This window comes from Saccoglossus kowalevskii, chromosome 8, assembly GCF_978046115.1.
Source record: "Saccoglossus kowalevskii chromosome 8, keSacKowa6.1, whole genome shotgun sequence".
NCBI lineage: Eukaryota > Metazoa > Hemichordata > Enteropneusta > Harrimaniidae > Saccoglossus > Saccoglossus kowalevskii.
Genome location: NC_140648.1, coordinates 19,635,758 through 19,660,988, shown reverse-complemented (window position 1 = coordinate 19,660,988; position 25,231 = coordinate 19,635,758). Strand labels below are relative to the sequence as shown.

General features: G+C 35.8%; 3 protein-coding genes across 4 annotated transcripts; 2 read left to right on the top strand and 1 right to left on the bottom strand.

Moving 5' to 3' along the window:
* The first annotated feature begins 527 nt into the window (after window positions 1-527).
* Window positions 528-11,488, top strand: LOC102801872 (uncharacterized). The gene is made up of 6 exons (XM_085502311.1): window positions 528-734; window positions 1,561-3,006; window positions 3,160-3,297; window positions 4,097-4,349; window positions 10,164-10,298; window positions 10,398-11,488. Exons 2-6 carry the CDS (start codon window positions 1,615-1,617, stop codon window positions 10,580-10,582), a joined length of 2,103 nt encoding a protein of 700 aa, XP_085358437.1. The 5' UTR covers window positions 528-734; window positions 1,561-1,614; the 3' UTR covers window positions 10,583-11,488.
* Window positions 11,489-11,850: 362 nt separating this feature from the next.
* LOC100369075 (manganese-dependent ADP-ribose/CDP-alcohol diphosphatase-like) lies at window positions 11,851-17,877 on the bottom strand. The gene is made up of 3 exons (XM_002733211.4): window positions 17,747-17,877; window positions 15,588-16,323; window positions 11,851-14,598 (listed from the first exon to the last, which is right to left on the bottom strand). The coding sequence occupies exons 2-3, from the start codon at window positions 16,270-16,272 to the stop codon at window positions 14,306-14,308; spliced, it is 978 nt and encodes a 325-aa protein (XP_002733257.2). The 5' UTR covers window positions 16,273-16,323; window positions 17,747-17,877; the 3' UTR covers window positions 11,851-14,305.
* On the top strand, window positions 17,854-24,907 carry LOC100369219 (uncharacterized). 2 transcript variants are annotated; one of them, XM_002733212.4, is made up of 5 exons: window positions 17,854-17,984; window positions 18,799-18,997; window positions 22,693-22,918; window positions 23,353-23,535; window positions 24,002-24,907. In XM_002733212.4, the coding sequence occupies exons 2-5, from the start codon at window positions 18,802-18,804 to the stop codon at window positions 24,168-24,170; spliced, it is 774 nt and encodes a 257-aa protein (XP_002733258.1). In that variant the 5' UTR covers window positions 17,854-17,984; window positions 18,799-18,801; the 3' UTR covers window positions 24,171-24,907. The 2 variants fall into 2 exon arrangements, with proteins under 2 accessions (XP_002733258.1, XP_077864096.1); XM_078007970.2 differs by having other exon boundaries at window positions 17,865-17,890.
* Window positions 24,908-25,231: the final 324 nt, after the last annotated feature.

Sequence of the window (25,231 nt, the reverse complement as noted above, 5' to 3'; positions counted from 1 at the left end):
CGTCAAGACGTTCTGCCTAATGCCACCCATTCAGAATAGACTACTAGTATACATATACACCCGGATGTAAACGTTGGTACATTGACACACCAAGTTAGTCCCATCATAGACGACTTTCCCTGAAGTAGAAGATACGACGTTTCGCATGCACGTGCAAGCCTTTTTGAGGTGCAACGTAAACTTACACGCGTGAAAAATAAAATTCCCTTCTATCGGCTATCAACAAACTGACATGTTGGTATTTTCCGCCATGACAAAGCAGGAGTATTTTTGCACCCAAATCTCGCTACTTCCGGGAAAATGTTCTACAGAACCAACATGGGTGGGTGGGGGATCGAGGTGGGTGAAGAAATTCGTTTTGTTGGACTTTTTCCTCAACAATTCGTGTGCATTACGCAGTCGTGAAAATTGATATTATTCTGCAAAATGTACAATTCTATAATTGGTTTATGGTAAAATCATAGAGTTTCTATGGTACAATCAATATGCTACCAACGATGTCGTATACCGCAGGTGGCGCTCTATTGCCCAAAGTTTCGTGGGCGCCGACACGCGGTGTAAAATAAATCACATCCGGTCTATCCCATTGACCTTGTGGAATTGCTGGACGGAAGGTCGGGCAAATTGTATAGTTGGAGTGGAACCTGCTGGCGTTGTGGAATTATGTGATGCATTCCAGGGGTAATCAGTATCGAGTGAAACCTTTCTTTTAACCGGCGTTCAAGAGTTCTTAGGTGAGTGGAAATTTAGGAAACTTAGTTTCGGGGCGCTGTATTCAAGATCACGCCACGCCGTGACCTGCTAGAGAACTTACGGGGGTGTGAAATAGGCGGCTTGGGTACAGGGAAATTATCCCCTTCCACTTTTTTTTAGCCCTATATACTATTCCAGGGTTTTTGAAATCATTTCGTTATGACATAGAAAGGCACTCACAGTGGCTGGTTTTAAGGCAATCCTCTATCGTTGGTACATTTAAATATGTAACTATGTATTAAAGAAATGAAGTCTGTTCTGCAGTGTGGTATGTGGACGTTACAATATGGGAAATTTAACGTATATTTATTCATCTCCCTGGCTTATCACCACTTAAAACAAAACTAATCGAAAAATGATTTCAAAGTTTTTAATATTATTACAGTGTTATCTGCTAAATTAGTGGTGTCTTTATTTAGTGAAATGAGACACGAACTGAGATCAGTATTTACAGAGAGTTATGTATTTGTTTCGTCTGCTACCACTAGTGGCAACTTAACCTGGGGTCAAAGACTGTCAATGCTCTTTTTCTTGCAACTTTGCCAGTGTGGTCTTGCTCCTTTTTCTTCTTCTAAAATATCACACTTTTCGAATTGATCATCATCAGTTGTATGTGTTTTTTTGCTGATGCAGTTGCAGATTTATGCTTGGGAGTTCATTCACGTAGCACAGGAAAAAAATATTGCAAGCATGTTTTGATATTGGTTACTAAAATTTGTAACTATTATATAGTATTATTAAAGTTTCATTGTTGGTACTTAAACATTCTTCATTAGTACATTATCACTTTTTATATATTTTTTCTAGATGGTCTTGACAATATGCGTATTGTGTAATAATCACCAGTTATAACACATAGTCATGGAACTAGTGGAAGTAAATGGCGTTATGGAGAAATTGGAATATAAAGTCCCAGATAACGGTAGACTTGACCAACATGAGCTGAATTTAGCATCTTTAGATCTTGTAGAAGTGCCGGAGAGTGTTGTGCGTTTCACGGCAGTGTCCTGCCTTCACTTGGAGTATAATGAGATCGTTAGTTTACCTGAACAGTTTGGATCTTCGCTACAAAGTCTGAAGATTTTACTGCTGACTGGAAACCAGCTGGAACAATTTCCAGAGTCATTTTGTGAGCTGAGTCAACTTGAGAAGCTACAAGCCGACGAGAATTTGATCCAGAAGCTTTCGGATTCTTTTTGTAATCTTGGGAAATTGAGAAAACTTCACCTCATGGGAAACAACCTAAAAGATCTTCCAGACAAGTTTGGAAATCTGTCCAATTTAGAGGAATTAGTTTTGGATGAGAATAAACTCCAGCGACTCTCGCCAAGCTTTGGTTGCCTTGGAAACTTGAAAGTTTTAGAACTTGAACACAATAAATTAAATGCTCTACCAGAAGACTTTGGAAAGCTGGCTAATCTAGAAGTTTTGAATCTTTCTCATAATAAACTTAAAATGTTGCCGGATTCTTTCGGTAAATTACAGAATCTAAAAAGACTGGACATTTCAAGTAATTTACTGTCGGTGCTGCCAAGTTATTTGGAATCTGCGTCCAGTTTGGAAAAATTGTATTGTGAAAGAAACGTTATACTAGAATTGCCATTGTGGGTTGGAAATCTAACAAAGATCGTTGAGTTTAGTTTCCGTGACAACAAACTACTGGGAACCCCTTTGACTGAATGCTTTCCTGCATCAAGTGCTGATACTTTAACATTCTTTGATGTTGCCGGAAATTCCATCCAGGCGCTGCCCTCAAACTTTGGCGAGCTTGCTCACTTGGAGAAGCTTGATCTCGGCAGTCCAATTTGCGAGCTTGAACGTCGGAATTTTCAAAATGGTAACTGGCTTTCCCAGCTGCCCAGCAGTTTGGGAATGCTGACACGACTGCGTAAACTTATCGCCAATGAGAATCAGCTGAGGTTTTTGCCTGAGAATATTGGCGGGCTGGTTAGCTTAGAATACATTGATTTAGGACAAAACCTACTACAGGTGTTACCCGAATCTTTCTGTCAGTTAGTTGCATTGAAGGTTTGTCTTCTCTCAAAAAATCATCTGGAGCAGCTCCCGGAAGATTTTGGTAAGCTAACTCAATTGGAAGATTTCCGTGCAGACAATAATTTGATTAAGGAACTACCAAAATCATTCTGCCAGCTAGTCAACTTAAAGACATTTGATTTATTCAATAATAAGCTGAAAGAGATACCAAGAGTTCTAGAGTATTTCACCAAGCTCACCAGGTTGGATATTGACATGGTATGTGTATGTATTATAAGTTAAATAAGAACAATCCCTTAATGGGTTTTTGCCATTAGATTCACGAAACATACATAGAAATGCTACTTGTATGTGTTATTGCTGTGTGACATGCATGTATGATGTTTCACTTTTGTTTTATTTATAATATAGAATGATTTCAATATTAACTGCGAGGCAGACATTCCACAGATTGTCCATGTACCAGAATATCCAGAACGTGACCCAGCTCTGAAGAACAACTGGCGAGGAAAAGGCAGACAGGACTTGGTGAAAACTAACATTATCAAAGTAAGCCAGATTGTGGTTTAATTATTTGATTGTGAACTTTCTGTGTTATAGAGTCATCTGATGTGTTCATCCAATATAGCCTGGAGTCCAGCCATTCAAAAAATGGCCTGGTGAATCGCTACGTAAATGCATGAATGGCACAGAATTCTGTCATTGATTGGCTTTCTCCACGTAAGGCCTGTTTTTCAAAGTCAAAATCAATCAAAAATCAAAATCAAGCATTTCTGCTATTCCAGAACCTGTCCTTGACATGTATCAGCTTATGCATTGGACATTATGTATATGCATTGGACATTATGGGATATCACTTTGTGTTGCAGATCAGATTCAAATGACCAACTAGCAGCCATTTTGTTTTGATGAATGCTTTTCCTGCACCAATCATATCAAACCTTCATACAGGTTTTCCATTATTTATTTCTTTGTTATTGCCAGAACTTCAGGGCGTACGTACATTTGGTTTTAACTGACCATTTGGAGTTCTATGTTGAAAGACGATTATCAAATGTAATGGATAGTTGGGATTATGTGGTTAGCAGCTGGTGTCTTTAAAATTATCTTTATAGTCTATTCAGTTACTGTGAAATGCTTTATTTTATCTGGAAGTAATTTTCGCTGGAAAAACTTTTTTTTGTTATTTTTGTACGGATTTTATGTTCTCTGATTTTTAGCGAGTTGAATGTAAAACATAGGGAAAAAAAGGTATATTCGCTGGATTTTATTTTCACTGAATTATTACTTCAGCGAAAATTAAGTATTTTACAGTATATTAAGTAGCTTCTGATTGTTTTGAATTCAGGTTTACGGTGATGAACAGAGTTCTGTTGAAGAAGATGATGTGAGCAAAAATAGAAAAGAAGCACAGTGGAATCATAGTGCACTGAAAATGGCCATGAGGAGGAACATGTCGCTATGGAAATCACATACGAGCGAAGCATATGAACGGCAAAAGTATGTCAGACAAGAGAATGTAATTGCCGATCATGTCATTGATACTTCGGTGTTTTCTGATGGGGACGAAGATGAGAATGATGGGAATGAGCAAAAACAAGGTAAGATAAGTTGTTTCTAATTTCTTGTAATATTTCTCTATAGCATTAATCAAACTTTAGACGGCCATTTTAAATTGAAAATTGTTCAAAATACATTTAATTTTAGTTCTCTATTCAAAACCATGGCAAAGTTTGTCTCTAATTAAGCGATTTCTCTAATGAGGCTTGACTGAGTGGACCTAATCAGTCTCTGCCACACATGAATTTCACTATTTGAATATTCTTGTAAGCAAGTATGGTAAACTCTACTCTAAACCTTCTAAAATAAACAGATGATTATGACCTTAATTAATCAGAAAACATTTATTCTGCATTTCACACTGAAGTACGGCACTGCCTGCACCTTTCATGCCATTATACTCAATAGCAAACCTTATTTTTCAAGTTCTGCAACATTTGCATGGCTATTTAAAAATTTTAATTCAAATTATGTTTTCATATAAAATGTATAAAACACTGAATTATGAAAAATGTAGCGTATTTGAAAGATTGAATAATGCCACAGAAATGTATATTTTTTTTGAAAATTCCACTCATTGGCAAGTTATTTTCTCTGTGCTGCACTCGTGGATGCCATGAACACAAATCCCCACGCAATCTTTCCTGAACGTGACTTTTATCAGCTAAAAGCAAGCAGTATAACAACACATAGTGAATTTGTGTTCTAGTAAAATTATACAGGTTCATTTAAGGACACTATAGAGTAATCCGACGAGCGCTTCTCGAAAGTGCGCCCTCATACGCCATCGCCATTACTGGGGGGCATATACCACTCAGTTATGGCGTCCCATAACAAATTACGTAAAAATAATAATAATATTTATTAATAACATGCGAACTTGTACTATTGCCACCACTACAAACTCACCTACAAATATTTAATACGTATTTCCAAAGATTATTTTATTGGATATTTGGAAAGACGATGTTAGTGACTGGCTAACATGTGGGGCCGAATGAGCAACGGAAGGAGGCCAACCTATAGGACTGTACTCAGGGCTAGAGACTGGCCAAAGCTGGAAATTCAGACTTTGTGTAGAAATTGTTGTAAAACATGATTTTGTTTCGTTTGTGTGTGTTCAAATCGCTACTTGCACGTACAGAGTTAAGCTGTTTTCCAAAACGATCAATGGAGAACAGACGTAGGAGAATTATTCTCGTTAGTAACTGGGCAGTCCCCTACCAACACGGTCGGTGTACAGAATCGTAAGTTGTTCATATGGTACTATTTAATTTTTGTTGTAGAGACTTACTACTAGGGTTAGTGGATAGTCATTCTTTGTAGAAAATGATGGGCATTGATCGCCAAGAAGATCATTGTAACTACACTGATGAACACTCGTAAAATAACATGGCAGCACAAGCAATTTCATAACTATTCAAAATATGTAGGCATTTGAATGTTAATAATAAATGCTCATGTAGAAAAAATAAATAAACACTGAAACTCTGCCCTTTGGACATCTCAGAGAAAGCTACGCATCACAAGTAGTGCAGCTGCAAGCATCCTAAAGAAACTGAACACCGATCCCGCAAAATGGATTCGCAACCATGTTCACCCACGCTTCACAGGTAATGCAGCAACAACCGCAGCCAGTATTTACTATACCCAGGTGGAAATTGCAATGTTTTACTCAGGAAGAACAAGGTGCAAGTTTCTTGTTTGGGGTCCTAATGACTATGCGATTGCTGATGTTTCACTAGATTTACCATGCGCTGAAATATAAAAGCACACCATGTTGATAACTTGTGATAAATTAGCTAAAAACCGCTATACAAAAGTTTCAATCTGAGCCCTGAAAAATACATTAAGGGGCAAGGTCTTGACATCATTATAAACACTGACTCAGCATGCAACTCAACATGTTATTATTTCCATTAATCATTAATTTCTTTGATCAAGAAAGGCATGTTAAAGCACTGTCACTTAAATTGAAGGGTAAAATTTGGCAACATCAATGCACGTGCGCTGAGATGCTGTTGTGCATCTCGTTAACAAGCCCTGAATGTACCAGTACGACTGCTCTAGTGAACATTTAGCACAAACTTCAATGCATTGATTTTGTCCAATTTCACAATTATAGACTCAACTTTACAATAATACATTTATGATCTTAACTTATGATCTTAACGCGGTGAAAGCATGAGAACTCAACATGGTGCTTTACATTGTACATGTATTTTACTGGTGTATTTAACCCTCTTTTAGCCAATATATATTTTGTGTTATCCTACCGACACCATAAAAAAACATTTTTGCCTGATACCTTAAAATACCATAGCCATTTTTGCACATTGTCTCTTTTGGTTTTACATCTCCAGAACTTTAGATTATGGAATATTCTTACAACTTCTTGTATGCATTATATCTATTATGATGTCCTTTATGTATTATACTACTTTTATGAAATACACGAAAGGTATTTTTCTAGTCATCACTAAAAAATCACACATGGCTTTTTATGGATTGGGCCATATTGCTGTTGGTATGGATTTATGGTTTATTATGGTATCAGCTATTATGGACATTATGGTTTTTTATGGTAAAATTTGTTACACTTGGATTGAATATGGTAATTTATGGCATTTTATATGATACTTGATTGTGAAATGGTATATTATGGCTTCAGATGAAAAATTTTATGGTAATATATGGTGTCAGACTTCACTAAACCATGTGTTACTATACCATCAAGATTTCATTAAAATTTGATACACAGGTGCAAATCTGTTTGGACTAATGACATATTTTTGCTTCTATCTGTCCAGACGTTTTTGTTTATCATATTTATACTTAGTTTTTCTTTAGCCAAAATATATCAGTGGTCAAACTGTAGAAATGTTCATTTCTTTTGATAAACAAATTCTTCTAGTGCCACTAGTCTATAAACAAATGAAGATCATTAACATTTTCAAAATGACAGCTGTTTTAGCCCATAAAAAGGTTACTACACGGGCAGTACATGTAAATGCTAAATCTGTTGACATCATTTTGTGTTGCAAAATTATTCAGAGTTTAACAGAATTTGATCGTCGCATTTAGGTAATTATATTTTCTCAAATAAAAACCTGAAGCCATATTTTACCATAACATGGTATTTTATGGTCCAATGATTTCTTTTCCCAAGCCATAAAAACCCATATTGTCTGGCAGAATACTTATTCCTTCTGAAACCATAAAGTACCATATTTTGTGGTCCTGAGGTTATGATAAAATAAACGTGTATTCCCAAACCATATTTTACCATAACATGGTATTTTATGGACCAACGATTTCCTTTCCCAATCCATAAAAACCCATATTATCTGGCTGAGTACTTATTCCTTCTGAAACCATAAAGTACCATATCTTTAATTATTACTGTAGCCATATAATGCCATAAGATAAATGCCCTACGTTCTGCACAATCTGAACGCATAAAATACCATATAATTGATTTTAGACTGGAAACACCCCAAGCCATATAAAACCATATTTTGGGGGGTAACATTTTTTTTGACCCCCCAAATTCAAATTCTCAAGTAGCATAGTTACTTGATAAACCATGACTTATTCTTTTAGGTAAGTTCACTTTTATCTCTGGTTTCATGATTTATTAACAAAATTCACAGCTGTCATGTTTATCTTAATTAGCATATTTTTGTAACCCTCCTCTAATCGTACAATTTAATTTATGTGTCTGAATTTTATGAAATGAGAAGACAATATTCTATTCTAAATGGAAAACCAAGTTTAATGTCAATTTGATTACTTAAAAGGCAGTACTTGACAATTGAAATTGGTTGAAATTACACAAAAAGTCTTGGCTAGTTAGTGTGAAATGTATGCTGGGAAAATAGGTGTCCATTTTTCACATGGTATTTTATGGCGTCGGTAAGAAGAGGGTTAATACTGTCTACCGATTTCATGTACAAAGTAAACTAGCAGTTTGTGAAAATGCACAGACTCAGTTGTTCACATTCATATTATTTATATCAAGCTTTGATATGAATGTAAACAAAGGAGCCTGTGCATTTCATCAAACAGTTGACTTGCAAAATTACAATGAGAAATCAAATCTAAATGTTGCATTATTGCAAGTGATCCACTTTTGGGGAACTATTGAAATAAATTCAAAACGTGGAAAATTACAAATTTATTTTTCCCTTTTTCCATTCTTCATATTGAAATCAATTTCTTCTTGAACATGAAGGGTCCAACACAGTGTTACTTCAAATCTTTCAGTCGTAATCACATTGAATGCAACATCACGAATCACATTTACATTAACAAGTTTGTTTACAAACAAACGAGAATAACAAGAAGCTGCCTCCACATACTTACGTAAGATATTCCCTGTGTTGCATTATGCTTCAATACTCATACTGCTATTACGAGTACAACACAAACGATGTGAATTGGCTTTGTTTACATTTTTTGTGAAACGGGAGCTTTTCATTTGTATCACTAGATGCGACGAAGTTTCCATTACTAAACATTCGTTTTACTGCTATAAATCGTTCTTTCTTTTGTATAATCTGCTTCCATTTCATCAGAAGTATGGCAGACTCTGTTTTTTTTTCGTTTGGAGACCGGTGCATTTGGTAAGGTTGCCTCCCGGGGAGGGGGGTTACTCACATTAAAGTGCTATATGTATATGTGCCGCCAAAAGGGGTCCCAAATTTACCACTTCTGTCTGAAAAGGGGTATGTTATTTTACCCTGTCTGTATCTTTTTGTCATTATTTCTGTCTGAAAAAAGGACCATATTTTCCAAAGACTGTCTCTAGAGCTTGAGTGATCCAAAAATCAGGAAAATTAAGCTGATTTTTTCTTTCTGTAACTTCATTTCGGTCGTCAACTTTTTTTTATATCCCCGGGAGTCCATCTAGGTAAATAAAAATAGCTGACCACCCACCCCCATTTCCTGGAATAAATAAACCTGAAACGGATATAGATCCTCTGATTCGCTATTTACCATTTATGCGTACTGTCTGGAAAGGGATGTCAAATATCCACAGTTTGTCTGCAAAGGGGTAGGCAATTTGAGTTTATTTCTTTCTGATAAGGGGTAGGTGTTTCAAACAACCAGCTACACACCTCTGTCAGTATTTTTGCAAGTACCCCCCTCCTGGGGGTTGCCTGCATTCGCACTCAACATGTGTCTTTGGTGAATGAATTTGGCACGTAGTTTGTTTCCACTTTTTAAAGTTTTTTATCGCTGTTCGTGCATCCTAGAAACTTGCAGTTTTTTTCTGACCCTCCCATGATCATAAAAACATTGAAACTATAACACTAGTTAAAATTATGGTATAAAATTTTGATCAAAACAACATTACACTGATGAAAAATTTCCACTTGATTATCGATTCACGCTGCCCCCCGGTAATGGCGGCCGTGAGCGCGCTGCCTACGGCGAAGGGGTAATTCATCTGCTTCTTGGATTCGTCTATATACACATACCACCAGAACAGGAGAGTTATAAAATGAAATACTAAATATATATTGCTGTCTGTTTTCAAACTTGCTTCTAAATGTTTCCCTAGATCTCTCAACACAATTTTATGATCTCCAAATAACTAACAAAATCAAGACATTTTAAGAGTGAACAAATTTTCCAAATTTTATAGTCACTACTGCAAAATCTGTATTAGAAGCCGTGCTTCTATTAAAATGGTACAATGCAACAGATGTGATGCGGCTTCTATTAGAGAGCCTTCACATACGAGTAACGATGAATTTTTGGTTCTCAAATGTTTAAAAAGAATTGGTGCAACTTCTATTAAGGATGCGACTACTAATACAGATTTTACGGTACTATCAATAATATTTCAGATTCTGGCTTATTGGAGAATCTTCCATTTGATGGACCACAGACGACTGCCTCTCCTGAAAGTGATAAATGTGTTGATGATAACATTGTTTGTGAAGAAAACTGGGAAGAAGAACTGGATCTCATTGATCCATATGGTGAGTGTATTTATCTCCCCTACTGAAGGCGCTGTTAATAATATCATTTATTCATACTGGAGTTCGATATCATAAACAAAGTGTGTATTTGCATTTCAGCGTACAACACTGCAGGAAATGTATTCAGACATCCCGTAGTGAAACAGTCAAGAGGGAAGAGCCCAGTCGACTTCACGTTTATCCCGTCTGCAGAGCATACCCCGTGCATTCCTGATTATTATTACCCAGAACAGCCCATGTTTGGACAGTTTGATGATGCCGATAACGATAATGATGACAGCTGAATACAAAAAGATGACAGCAAATATATATGTCTTCAAAGATGAATGCTTTAATATGATTCACACAGAAATTATTTAAAAATTGTATTTTTCATGACTGAGGAAATATTGTGTTCCTAATAATATTTTTATGATTTTGGTATTTTATGAATCTAAAATGGCCACCCAATCAAGTTTGATATGCTTTAAAAGGAAATCTGTTTCCATGGCAATCTCAGTTATCCAGTTTTCGATTTTTGCACTTGATTACTAAATGCAATTTTTTTTTCTATTTATTGACAGCCAATTTGGTTTTCCTGTCAAATGTTCATACTTTTCTCTTGTGCTTTATGATAATTTTGATTCATATTTATTTTAAATAACAAAAAGAACCTTGCCTAGATATTGGGCACATGTAGGTACACCTTCCAGCTCTACTTGAAATTGTTCTTTTCTTGAACCCAAATGTCAACCTGTACACACAAGATTGGAAAATACACTTGTATAACAGTATGCGTAAAGCAGCACTGCAGAATAATAAATTGAGATCAATTAATTAATTTTCATAAAATAAACAAGTTATTTCTACCTACCTTACAGTTTGCATCACATTTAATTTTTCGTCCATAGTCAATACAACAAAACTGTTAAAATATTCCTGTTTCTTTTGAAAAGATATAATTAAAAATTTAACAGCAGTCTTGTAGAAATTACAAAATGACATTTGCACATTTCTGACTGGCACTGTATCAATATTGAGCTCTAAATAGATACCTCAGTCTTACTGCATTTGATACCTATAAAAAGATCTGTATAGTGTTATTATCTTTTCCAATATGCCAGATGACTAATATACCATGTATTTTTGGATAATAAAATTTGTTTGTTTCATTTATAAATAAACCAAAGTTCTCAGGGTGTAACAAGTAATTACAGCTGCTTTTAATCTCATAACTGGATTGTTGAGGTGACAGAAAAGAAATCTGTCCGTCAAGGAGATTGATGTTGTTCAATGCAAAGTCGCCTCGAGCAATGGGAATTCATATGCTAGAGTGAATAACATTAGTGTCGTGTACAGATTTTGAATCCTATCAATTTATCAATTTATAAACTGCTGGTTCACTTAAAGCAGGGAAGTCATCACCTGTGCAGGTGGCCATAGCATGTCATTGTTTACAAACAAGCGTATATACCCATGAGCCTTTGCATTTTTAGCGTTGGGCATCGTCGATGGGGACTCAATTCCCGCAGGTGACGACTGCTTTAAAAACAAATACATAGTCTAAAAAGCATTTCCTCCAATATAGTATTTATTTGTCAAAACCACAACATATTACAGTGACAATAAATTAGAAAAATAAATAGGTACAGTGACATCGAAAAACTAAATCTTAGATAATCTGATTCACCTGCTCCATTTCTCTGTAAATGTTGCCATGACAAAGACCTCTTAACATCAGCATTCAGTCAAATCTGAGGCACATTTTGATGTCAAAATATCATCAATAGAATAATTTATAAAAAAAAATATTTAGGACTATTAAAAAAAGATTTGATTTTTCCAGTATGATAAACATAATGAGCATTATAATATGTACATAATATTCTGAATATACAGTCAAACCTGTGTTAGTGACTACGTTTATATAAAGACTGCCTGTCACTACTTTTTAGGCAGTCCCAAGGCATAACATAATCTGTGTATTAAGACTACCTGTCTTGTGTGACCACCCTTTCAGCAATATTTTTGCCGATTATCCTTTGTTCAGGGACCAAAATAACAAGTCATTGAAAATGACACAGTCCAAGATGGCTGCAAGTCGGCCATTTTAAATCGAATTGCTAAACCACTGCACATGTCCCACATAAAGTACTAAACGCATGCAAAGAATGAACGGAATTGGTCCAAAAGATTCTGAAATATGATTCCGGACTGACAGGGACTGAATTATAAGTCCCCGTTTTCGGACTTCGTCCAAATGGGGACTAATAATTAGCATTTTGTTTTAGAAACAATAGCTAATTTCGTCAAGTCAAACTTGAGTAAACTATTTCCACTTTTCTAAATTTTTACAATCAATTCTAAATGGCACGCTGGCTAAATTTGGAGGGATTGATTACCAGGGATTGAAATGAAGGCCTGTCCATTTTTCCTACACAGCCAGATTTTAGCTGGAACAGGTAAATGTACAAATTTCCTGTCTTTGTGGAGAGCTTGATAAAGATGTCAAATTTGTATTAACTGACCGAACAAGGTAGTCTCAAGTTTCTAATGTCCGGAATAATGCTTTCAGAGTTTTTAAGACTTGTGAAATCTTTGCTAAGGACAGGTATATCATCAATTAGGACAGGCATTTTTATTCCCCAACCAGTCCAATGGACAGGCAACTTAATTATAACTTAATATTAATCCCGATAAAAATATTGATAAAAAAATTAATTAATTAACACTGCAAAAATGCAATCCTTGTGAAAATATACAATAAAACTAAATTGAAATGTTTTGATCATGACTTGTAAGTCTTGATCATGACTTTGACCCTGAAGGTCAAATATATTTATACTTGCTATATTTACATAATTGGGTTTGTTATAAAGTATAATCTGAATTATGTAGTTGAAGACCAAGAAACTATGGTATGACTATGTTAATATGAGTCTATGAGTTCTTCAACGTAACAAAGAAGTTGGGCTACAGTCTACTGCTGCCACCACCATCTCATTCTCTGCATTAACCTATATATTTATAGTGCGGTAGTCGTCCCGCCACGCATGCACGAGATATATGGGTCTCATATAAACAAAGATGGCGACTTTGACGGTTGCGCAGATCAACAAGTACAAACTGAGACGTTTGCAAGCTTTAATTAGGTAATTTTAGGTGATTGGAAGGTATCAAAGGAGTCACCAGCAGTAATCAGTGCAAGTCACGCCCAGGTCAAACCTCATACTTGTGATTTCCATTTGAAGAGTACATTGGATTGTGGGAAAATCAATGTTTATCAACACATATGTCTCGCATGTGCGACGACGACCACGCTTTAACAGTTTGTGAGCACCATTGTTTTCCTGTCAAAATTTGGGTGGATTTTGTTTATTATTTTTCTTTGTGCCAAACATAATTTCGTATTGACTACAGATCTTGGTCGAAATTTTGGAAAAAATCATAAAAAAAATCCAAGATGATTCACAATGCATAGCATCACATATTGTCGGTGGCAGTTGTCGGGATTTCACTGTGCACAAAACATTAAACATACACTAAAGTATTTCACTCAAACTGCGAGTTTTCATCTTCAATTTCCCGCAATTTCTTGATTTATTTTTGCAACACTCCATTTGCAATATGCCACTCCAATAATGATCGTAGTAATTTTTTATTATCATTCAGATTAATGCAAATGTCACACACTCCATAAGATATAATTAGCATAAATAAATTACTCTATGTTCATTGGCCAGATATGATGCTGCATGCTGTGATACCTCGTAAACTAGCAATCTTCAAATTTGTCATTTAAATCAATGGACGCAATGAGATATAACTAGCATTGTAGCTAGGCATTCAAGGGTTTGGTTGAGAGACAGCCACCTACTTTCTAAGTCTAGCTGCCTTTACTCAAGAACTTATCAAAAACTCGGCATTTGTACTGTAGTGCTGTACAGAAAGTGGAACATATGCCACATAGATTATAGGATATTTCTGATGAAAGCAAAGTATATGGCAAGGAAAAGACTAGTTAATAGTTATTTTGGGAAGATCATCTCTCTGGAAGCCACTACACCGTATCCCCGCAGCATCATCCTATCCTGATACATGTCCACAGTTGCAAAAGCGTTACTTCCAGGAGGTATTTCTATGACTCCTTCCATTGTCACATGATGCACACCATACTCGTCCACTGCATAACCACCGAAGTGGTCATGGCCGCTGATGTACGCCATCACGCATTTGTATTTGTGAATGACGTCCAGCATCGAGTCAAAGTTCCAGAGAAGGCAAAGTGACTCAGTGGCAGGTTCGTAGATCGGTAGGTGACCTTTAAAATTGGGGAAACAGAAATAAGCATTCAATTTTCAACATAGATGTTCGCTGCTGGAAATATTGCGATTTGATTAATTTGTACTTGTACGAAATTTCAAAGTTGATGTGACACTGTCTTTAGAACATTCGTGATTGTTCATCATTTTCACTGACTTGTAAAAATATGACTCCCGCTAAAATTAAAATAGTTAAAGAATATGGTATGCAAATATTAACACTGAAATTAAATACATTGTATTTGTATTCACATTCTTGGTCTTGTGAAATTGTCACTGTTTGTACATGCGTTATGGAAATTAATATATGTTGATCTTTTCACTAAATTGATTGAATATATTTATGTACCACGTTTGAAGCCAAACCATCCATCCATCCATTCATGGCTGAGACTTGTTCTGGAAATGCTTAGTTTTGGCACATTTTAGAGCAACATGAATAATTTCTCGATTTAACGTGCATCTTGCATCAGAAATTAGCCATCAAATCTGACAGTCAGCCATCAGATCAGATAATCAGCTATCAGATCTGATAATCAGCCATCACATCAGATATTCAGCCCTCAGATCTGACATTCAGCCATCAGATCTGACATTCAGCCATCAGATCTTATAATCAGCCATCAGATCTGATATCTGATAATCAGTCATCAGATCAGACATTCAGCCATCAGATCCAATAATCAGCCATCACATTCAGGTATCAGATCTGATAATCAGATCAGACATTCAGCCATCAGATCTTACAATCAGCCATCAGATCTGATAATCAGCCATCACATCAGACATTCAGTCATCAGATCTGATAATCAGCCATCACATCAGACATTCAGGTATCAGATCTATAAATGGTGATATGTCAGGTATGTCTATGATATGGCATTGGAACAACATATCACCACCATGCAGGTTCTCAGTGTGTAACTGAAGTGTGTCCTAATTGTCACTGTTGTGTTGTTGTATGTTAAAAGCGTGAACAAAAAAGTACCTGATATAATGATCCTTTCTCCATTCCTTGATGCTTCATCCAACACTCCATCCAACCAGAGTAACTGCTTCTCAGACACGCCTCCATTAAATGCCATAAATCTCCTGTCCATGCCACTGATTCCAATAGAAGAGTTTTTATCTTCATTTTTATTATTTTTCAATATCTTCACAGCCTTATTAAATTCTGGACTTCCTCGCTCACTACCAATCAAAGATATCTCAAAGGTATCAAGAATAACAAAACGATATCCGTCAAAGGGAGTGAAACTATAATAAGCAATCTTATTGTCGCTTGTTGCTCTGTGGGGCGATGAATAGAGCGAGGTTTTGAAGAGTTGTTCACGAGTGAAATTATACAGTTCATGGTTACCCCACGTATGGTGAATCCTTCCAGCAAAACTTTTGTATGCATCAGACACAACATGTAGCGCCTGGTTGGATTCGCTAGTCCCCCCTTTCTCAAAATTCCGGCCATCTATAAGGTCACCCAGTTGGATTACAAACTCAATGTTGCGATTCTCTTCACTGTTCCATGTATACACAGCTTCCTGAAGATGGTTCAATGAGTTACGGTAATAACGCCATTTTGTCTGTTGGTAATTCATTCGGTCATCGTGATCAGCATACTGGATATCGGCGATCAGACCAAAACTGAAATGCAGTGGAGCTTTGGATGATGCCATGGTACTAAGTTGACTGTTATCTTTTAAGGTTCTCTTATTTCTTCCAACTGACTGAAGATAGAATCAACAATTTTTTACTCAATTTACATATAAATGATCTGTTAGGGGTAAATCATCACATACATGTACCAGCATTTTACATGCTAATTTTGCCATAGAGGGCAGTAACACAAAACATCGTAATACATGTATATGAAACCAAGAAAAGGGTACGTTTTTCTCTAATTTAGACCAAACTGGAACGTTAATATATCAACCATGAAACGTATCTCAAATGTACTTGGTTGTGGTTTCATTAAAACAAAAAATGTCCAACTGGCGACCATGTTGATTTTCTTATTATGATTCCTTTTATTTGATGTGAAATTCGAATTTCTGTTAATTACAGCAGCAGTCTTATGTTTCACTACGACTTTAAAGGTACTTCGGTTACTCAATTTTCTTACATGGCTAGACACCATTTTACAAGTTAAAAAGTGTTGCTCTGTATCACTATGTACTTCTCCTGCGATTGTATGTTTCAACTGGAGTTTCATTATTAAACTTTCAGGTTTACCACCAAGAAGTTGTTCTGTTATCTTTTATTGGTGCTTGTAATTTCCCAGCACACCTACTTAGAAATCAACATCACCCTGTGCGAGATCGTCCAGATGACCAATGGCAATCCTCGGGTGGAGCTACATCACAAGACATTCCACATTACTAAGACGCGCACCACTATACCTAGACTTGCTTGCAGTCTGTTGGGATTCCGATGAAAAATTCTTGAAAAATAAATATAAGTTGTGTAAATGAGGGATGAACGCGAAAGTCATGTGACCTTGAAATCCCAACAGACTTGCCAACAGTGTAAGCGCCCTCACATTACCGGCCAGATTCGGGCTGCTGTGAAAAATAGCTAAATTCGAAAAAATAGCACAAAATCAATTTTAACGTAATCTTGGACAACCAAATTTGTATATATGTTGTACATACAGGGGTAATCTTGTTACACTGTTCAGGGGAGTCTCAACAACCATCCCAAAGCACAGTTTTCGGACTTTGTTTTCACCGTGATGGTTGCCAGACAGTGAAAATGGCCAAATGTACGCCCCCGAGAATAGACCGAAAGTTTACTACTAGAAGTAACCGTGATTGGGAAATGTGGAATTCAAAGGAATACCCACATTATCACATACCTGTTTTCTATGGTCTATGGTTCAACAATTACACCTTGCTCTTGAAAAACACACTGACGCTCATTCACATGGTCCGAAAAAAATGTTTGTAATACACGACTTTCTGAAAACACCACCCCCTGTAATTTCTGTCCATTGTTTACGTCGTGTTGGGATATAACGTCACCCAGCCAGCATCATGTGATGATAACTGTACACTGTACGCTACGTGCCTTGAACCAATATGATATACCTATCGATAACTTCTTACCATTTAGAATAAAGTCACTCTTGTGGTTTAATATAAGAAAACTTACTTGTCATGACGTGTTTCTTGTCGTATTGCGCACCAGCACTCGGGCCAGCACTGCTCAACAGAACGGTATTCCCCCACTAACATTGCCAGATCACAACACTTGGTGGCGCACTGACATTCGTGCACAGAGGTGAAAGGTTAAAAGGTTAGCTTCGTTCTCGAAGTCGGATGAACGTGGTTCTGTCACATTTTGTTATTTCTTGATTGGGACCCAAGCTGTTTGTGTCACAGATTTTGAGGTAAAAAACCGTTAAATGTGGTTATTTCGAGTGACAACGATTGAGCATTCCCTCAATTTTGTGAAGTCACCAATTCGTGTGTAGGTACGGCTTCTAGATCCGTGCCCAAAGTCCGGGAGCGCACCGTAATTGGTGCGCAAGTTAAAAATAAATAGTTTCCCAGCCGAAATCTTTTGAAATGACGATAGTTATCCGTAACAACCATTACAAAGTTATCTGAAACTGAAATGTCTTTAAATAACAACTAGTAAAGACGGTCAAATTGTAAACGCGTAGGTACCAGAGGAATTATCCACCAAACTCCGCCATTTTTTATTTCATTCACGCGAGAGAATGCGTTTGTTTTTAGGGCAAAGTAGCCGATTTCATCCACAATTGGACTCCGAACTGGGAGTTCTGTATATATCTGGTAATCGATCATCATTTTGGGTACCTGGTCATGTTATTTCATTAAAAAAGTTATATTTTTCAAAGTCCCGGACTTTGTCTATGGAGGTACGCAGTGCAGTGGTGGGGACATCTATCAACCGAACGCGTCTCCGTACGCACAGCACTGTACGTAGGGCTAGGTCACTTGAGAAGCGTGGCTATTTATGGCTTTATAGGGGGTGGAGGGGATTAAGTAATAATCGTGTCGCGTTTAAACGTGATGCAGAACATGTCAATATTTACAAAAACAAGGATATAAAAAATGCAGACACCAACAACAAACTCATCTTTCTCATCATCAGTCTCAATATTTTTTTAATGTTATTAATATTTGCATCTTTCGGTCAAACTAACTAAAATCAAAACGAAAAATATTTTTTTTCAGAAAATGGGTGATGTAGATGCAGAAGTTTTTAATACAACTGCCATTGGACTATGCATCGGAATCGCCGGCGGTGCTGCTCTGACGCTGGGCAGTATAGGGTTAATCAAGTATTACCGGCGAACATCGAGAAAGCCGAAGAGTTTGAAGCTATATCATAGCTTTCCTTTCCGATCAGTGCGATGTGCATGGCTCGTTGCAGGTAAGGAATAATGTATGTGCACAACAAGGAAAATAAAACATAGGAACACATGATGAAACGACCTAACTGGCACATAACTTACTGTAAAATACTTTATTTGAGTTGAGTTGGAACAAATTTTCGCGACTGAAAAGACTTTTTGCTTGTTTTGTATGAAATTTATTTTCACTGAGTTGAATATAAAATATATGGAAAACCATGTTTTCGCAGAATTTTATTTTCACTGCTTTATATCTTCAGCGATAATAGCAAAAATAAATTCCAAGTGAAAATAAAATACTATACATTTTCAGTTGTCCCAAAATAAATTCTCTACTCATTATGAAAAAGATATTGTCATTTTTTTGTGCACTATGTTTTGAAGTTTAAAGATTCTGAAATAATAGATAAAATACAGCTTAAATTGGTTTAGCTATGTTTACTAAAACTACTCAGCCATTCTAAAATACTAAACTGTTGCCCCCGCTTATGGGTTAGAGCCTCATTATGGACACAGTACACAAACAAAAGAGCATCATATGTGAAAAGCGTTTTAGGTACACAGGATCAACATCTTTATGTAGGTCTCATGCCACTAATTAACCAATGGCTGCTCGTAGCCCTCAATTTAAATGCCCAGCAAGAACCAATGAAATTTTTTAAATATTATTTTTCTCAGGTGCTCCCTGTTTGAGGGCGTAATCACCTGGGTCAGAGGTGAGACCAACATGTGGTCTTTTGTTTACTACTTAGCGGCTGTGTACCTGTGGGTTTATTCTGTGTGTTAATGGATGTTCTAATCTTGGTGTTTTTCCAGTGATTTCTCTTGGTGCAATCCAAATACAGTAGGTGTGTCTTGTTTACCTGAGATTTGCAAGAGTTTGAGCTGGCCAACATGTTAGTTTTTTTCATATGGTTGATTACTGGCATGTTGATTTCCCATTTTTGAGCCATATTTTCAACTTTCTTCGTCATTTTCATATAGCAATCTCGTCATATGTTAACATTGTCGTCTATGGAAATTCAATTAGTGGTATGAGCCCTGAAGTAACAGTTTGCCTAGGACCACCTGAGGTTGTTGTTTTAACCATAATTATGGCTCTATTCACTGGAATTTAGTCATTTTTGGCAGATCTCATCTTACATAACCAAAGTTTACTTTGACCTAATTATTATAATTTTTGACCTCTCCTGACCTTGCATAGATCTGATAATTATGAGGTTGTGTGTTCAAGCACACATTTCATGAGATCAGCTCCATTGATTTGGCAGGTATAGTGCAAAGTAACTGGGAATCTTTTTTATTTTTATTTTACCACTTTTCTTGCTTTGTATTCAACTATTTAGACACAATGGAGTAATTTTTTATCCAGAAATGTTATATTTTGCTATGCGTTTCACCCATTTCTGTCAATCTCTTATATCTTGGTTGAAGATTTTGAAAATTTGTAATTCGGTATATTTTTTGCCCTAATCTTATTAATTGGCTGTGGTTGGGCTGTGGTCTGTAAATATAAATGTTTTTATTACACTGGTCCAAAAATTTTATTCATTCATCAATGAATTATTCATGTCACCACTAATTTCAATGGCTCTAGGAATTCTGAGAAAAATGCTTAACCCCATTTTATGGGTTTTTTGTCTTATTTTCACATTATGGCAGACAAACTTAACAATTTGTAGTGCGGTCATTTCTAATGTACCGTATTCAAAGTTTAATGAGGTCAAAATCCCAAATATTTAAATAAATTCTCAAAATTGTGTTGTGTATCTTGTCACTGACAAGAGATTTGCATACTGTCAGTATATTAGCCAAGTAGTACAACTCTTTCAATTTCACAATTATTGCTCTTTTCTCAGAATTTTTGTGAATTTTTAGCTAATTAATCCCATCTTGAGTTTATTATTGAACAGTGCATGTACCCCCCCCCCCCCAATTAATCAGAAATCCTGTTGATTTGAATTTAATTTGATCAGGGATGTGTAATACAAGTATTTTATATTTAGATCCTTTTCTTGTTTGTATATTTTTATTTTTATTTCTTTTTAAATCATAAAATTGTTTCGTTGAACTACTTTTTTTCACATAAGATTTGATTAAGTATTTTATGTTGAGCAAATTCTATGTGTGGCCATGGTAAATCAAACCACTGTTGTGTTTTGGTATATCCAAGGTTGCCCGTCACAGGTCTCCAGCCTAAATGCAGATACCGTGGAATTGTTTTTTTGTTTTTAATTAATTGGAGAAATAATGAGCTGATGAATTGAGACTTTTGATTCAGTAGAATTTTTTTTTTTTTTAAATTATAGTGATAAACTACTTTTAATTGTCATTATTCTATGTATTATTTCTAGAAATTAATTAAAATTACTAATCATGCCAAACGTTGGTCTGTACTTGTTTGTGGTGAATGAGAACATTATATTTTACAGTACTGCATCTAATAATCAGGCTTATATTCATTGCCTACCATCTATTTTGGTGTTATGCTGAGTGTGTATGTTGCCACTTTCTACAACTAATTGTCTGGGTATAGGGCGCCACCAAGTGGTAGATTTTGATAAATAACTCCCAGGGTTTAAATTTTGGGGATTTTTTTTGCATGGGAAATTACTCGTCTAATGATATTCCATCATATATAAGATCAACAAGAACTTTATTAAACCTTCTTATTTCTCTGAAGGTCTCATGCCACTAATTAACCAATGGCTGCTCGTAGCCCTCAATTTAAATGCCCAGCAAGAACCAATGAAATTTTTTAAATATTATTTTTCTCAGGTGCTCCCTGTTTGAGGGCGTAATCACCTGGGTCAGAGGTGAGACCAACATGTGGTCTTTTGTTTACTACTTAGCGGCTGTGTACCTGTGGGTTTATTCTGTGTGTTAATGGATGTTCTAATCTTGGTGTTTTTCCAGTGATTTCTCTTGGTGCAATCCAAATACAGTAGGTGTGTCTTGTTTACCTGAGATTTGCAAGAGTTTGAGCTGGCCAACATGTTAGTTTTTTTCATATGGTTGATTACTGGCATGTTGATTTCCCATTTTTGAGCCATATTTTCAACTTTCTTCGTCATTTTCATATAGCAATCTCGTCATATGTTAACATTGTCGTCTATGGAAATTCAATTAGTGGTATGAGCCCTGTACACCAATCCAATATGATGCCATTTTCCCAAATCTAATACCAAAATAATTGGTGGTCTGGCCATAATGGACGCTTATACTGCTAAGTGAGTAGTCGGCTGGGGATGGAATCTAATGCAACCTTCTTGACGCAAGTTGTACACACTGACCTAAACCACTGTACCATACCCATACAGGTACAATTAACAAATGCGCCTTATATTACATTAAAGAAACTTGTGCTATCATCTATATCTGTATTCTCTTGTGTCTTCTTCAGTTATAAATATGCAATAATTAAAATATACAAAAAACCTTATTTCACATACTGGTACCTATTATAAAGGGAATTAGAGTGATAGCATGTATTATCATATTTATTTATTAACACTTACTCACTCTCAGAAGGGAGTGGCAATGGTTACAGATAATAGTAAAAGTATATCGTATTAATACACTAATAAGGAAGTAATAAACAATAAACTAATCTACGAAAACAAGATATTAATAGAAAAAAAACATTAAAACAACTCCTTTTAAAAGAAAGATGCACAACAATCCTGTATATATCAATGCTTATGTTTTGAAACAGAACTTGGAGTGGAAGATGAAGTTGAAATCATAGAGTTCAACATTCATGAAGACAATCCAGTTGAAATGGAAAAGTACAAGAGGGAAGTGCATCCTCACGGAACCTTGCCAGCATTGGTCGTTGATGATAACCATACCATATTAGAGTCTGCTGCTATCTGCATGTATCTTGCCGATCTGTATGGTCAACTTGTACCGAACAGATATGCACGTAGAGAGTACTATAAGTAAGTTTAAGCAAACTCATTTAGTGTAAGGAGTAACTGAGGTTCCATAGATTGCAATTAGAATGACAATTTTATTATTGTGAATTGTTATGAGTCCCGAAATATTGCACAGGAACATGGCGTATACAAAAGCAAATTTTTATAGATGCTACTGTGCAATGTCAAATGCCATACCAGGGCCAACAATTTTACTTTTTTTAAGGATAGTAGTTGTACCACGTCATGCTTGGTGATGAGTTCCATGAATGTATAATACATGTATAATATTCATTGTTTGTTGAATATCGACTGACCGATGACCATTGCTCTTTGGATAATATAACAGAAAACTGAAAAACTTGAAAAAAAAAGGGGGATGAAATAAGCCATATTCCATTTTTTTTGTGTGTTTCATGTTTTCCTGCGGAACTCACTGTAATTCTATTTCTCATCAGTTGGATTGTGTATGCATCATGTACTATGGACAGTGTGCTTGACCCGCTGTATATGCAACTCACACACACTCCCGAAGATAAAATAGACCAGTCACTGATCGACAAACTGTTGAAGAAGTACCATGTGATTGCAGCTTATTTAAATAATGCATTGACAGACAGGGAATGGATATGTGGAGAGAGGTTAGTTTAAAACTACCCTCCCCTCTCAGAGTCGCTTGTGTACTGAGTGACATTTTTTGGTTCATGTCAATTTCGCTACCAGACAAATACTGGTACTATGAAGTTATGGATTTTCAAGATTGTTGACTTGGCTGAAATCAATGTTGATAATTTCACTTTGTCGGTCCTACCTCGAAATATCTGTCTGTTGGGATAAAAAATAACCAAATATTCTGTGAAACAAATATGTCCATAATTAATTTTACAAAATTTGAAGATGAAATGACTCTAGGGAACTTGGTAATTGTGCCTACTTTTTATTTTGGAGATTAACCCTTCGTGTCCCTCCCCAATATTATTTTTTACTCTTCTATAATTTCTATAAGCTTGATCAAAATGTTTTTAAAAAAAATTGAAAATAAATATTGTTTACAATGTGAATGATGACACAAATTTCTGGCAACATCAACTAATTTTATCTCTCCAGATTTACAGCGGCAGATTGCGTGATCGGGTATAACGTATGGTGGGCTGCCGTGATCAAAAAAGGAGAATTACTGAAGGACTACCCAGCCCTTTCAGCATACAATGAGAGGATCAAAAACCGAGCTGCTTTTAAAAAGTGTTTACCGCAAAAACCTCCATCGATGGAATGAGGAATGACATCATGTAATCATTGTTTCTTGTGCAGAGGTGGGAATAAACAAAAGAATTTATTCATTGGTGCATTGGTGGCGCAGCTGTTATAGATCTACCATCTATGTATTCGCAAGTATAGCAATACTTGCTAAACATGGACTGTACGGTTCATTGTTATCCAAGGTGAATATCATTTATTTCTACATTCATTGAAACATACATACATAAATTGCAACTTAGTGACTGTTCAGTCATCATTATCAAATTTTAGTTGAACATACTCTCAAGGCAATTTGAATTACTGTAAAATACTTTATTTTCGTTTGGAATTAATTTCCGCTATTTTCGCTAAAGGAATGATTCATTGAAAATAAAATCTAGCAAATGTACATTTTTCCCTATATTTTACATTCGATAAGTCAAAAATCAGTGAAAATCAATTCCATACAAAACACCCAAAAAATCTTTTCAGCGAAAATTAATTACATCTAAAATAAAGTATTTTACAGTACCGGTTTAGGAGTTTTGAATATTTACTCAAATTTATCTTTTTTTTTTCTCTCGTTCCATTTGTGAAACCCAGATATAATAATAGATTTCTGGTTTGCAAAAGCAATTAGAGAAATATTCATGAAATTAATTAATGTACACTAGTAGACAATTACATGTCATTTTATGGTGTGCATATGTTGCATCATATCTGTTAAGAATTCCTGTATACGCAGTAAATAAAGTCCTGTGATTTAAAAACTAATGAGTACTGTAGACTGTAATTATATTTAGAAAAATGTTGTGTTTCTGTCGAAAATCCATCTTTGATGCATTCATCTTGTTCATGGTCATAAAGCATGCATTTTTGCTTGCCTTATTAAAGTTAGTCTGTCTTTGAGTGAAGGTTGGCCAAATCTTTTATTGTACAAGTCTTTTGATTGGTGCTCTGAAAACATTGTGGAGACACACTGGTAACTGCTTTTGTTTCCGCCCTGGATTTTTTTTCAGCCTCGACCAAAATACTTTATGATGCATTAGTTACTGCAGAAGTGTCATGATTTTGTGACAATAAGCTGTCAAAAACCAT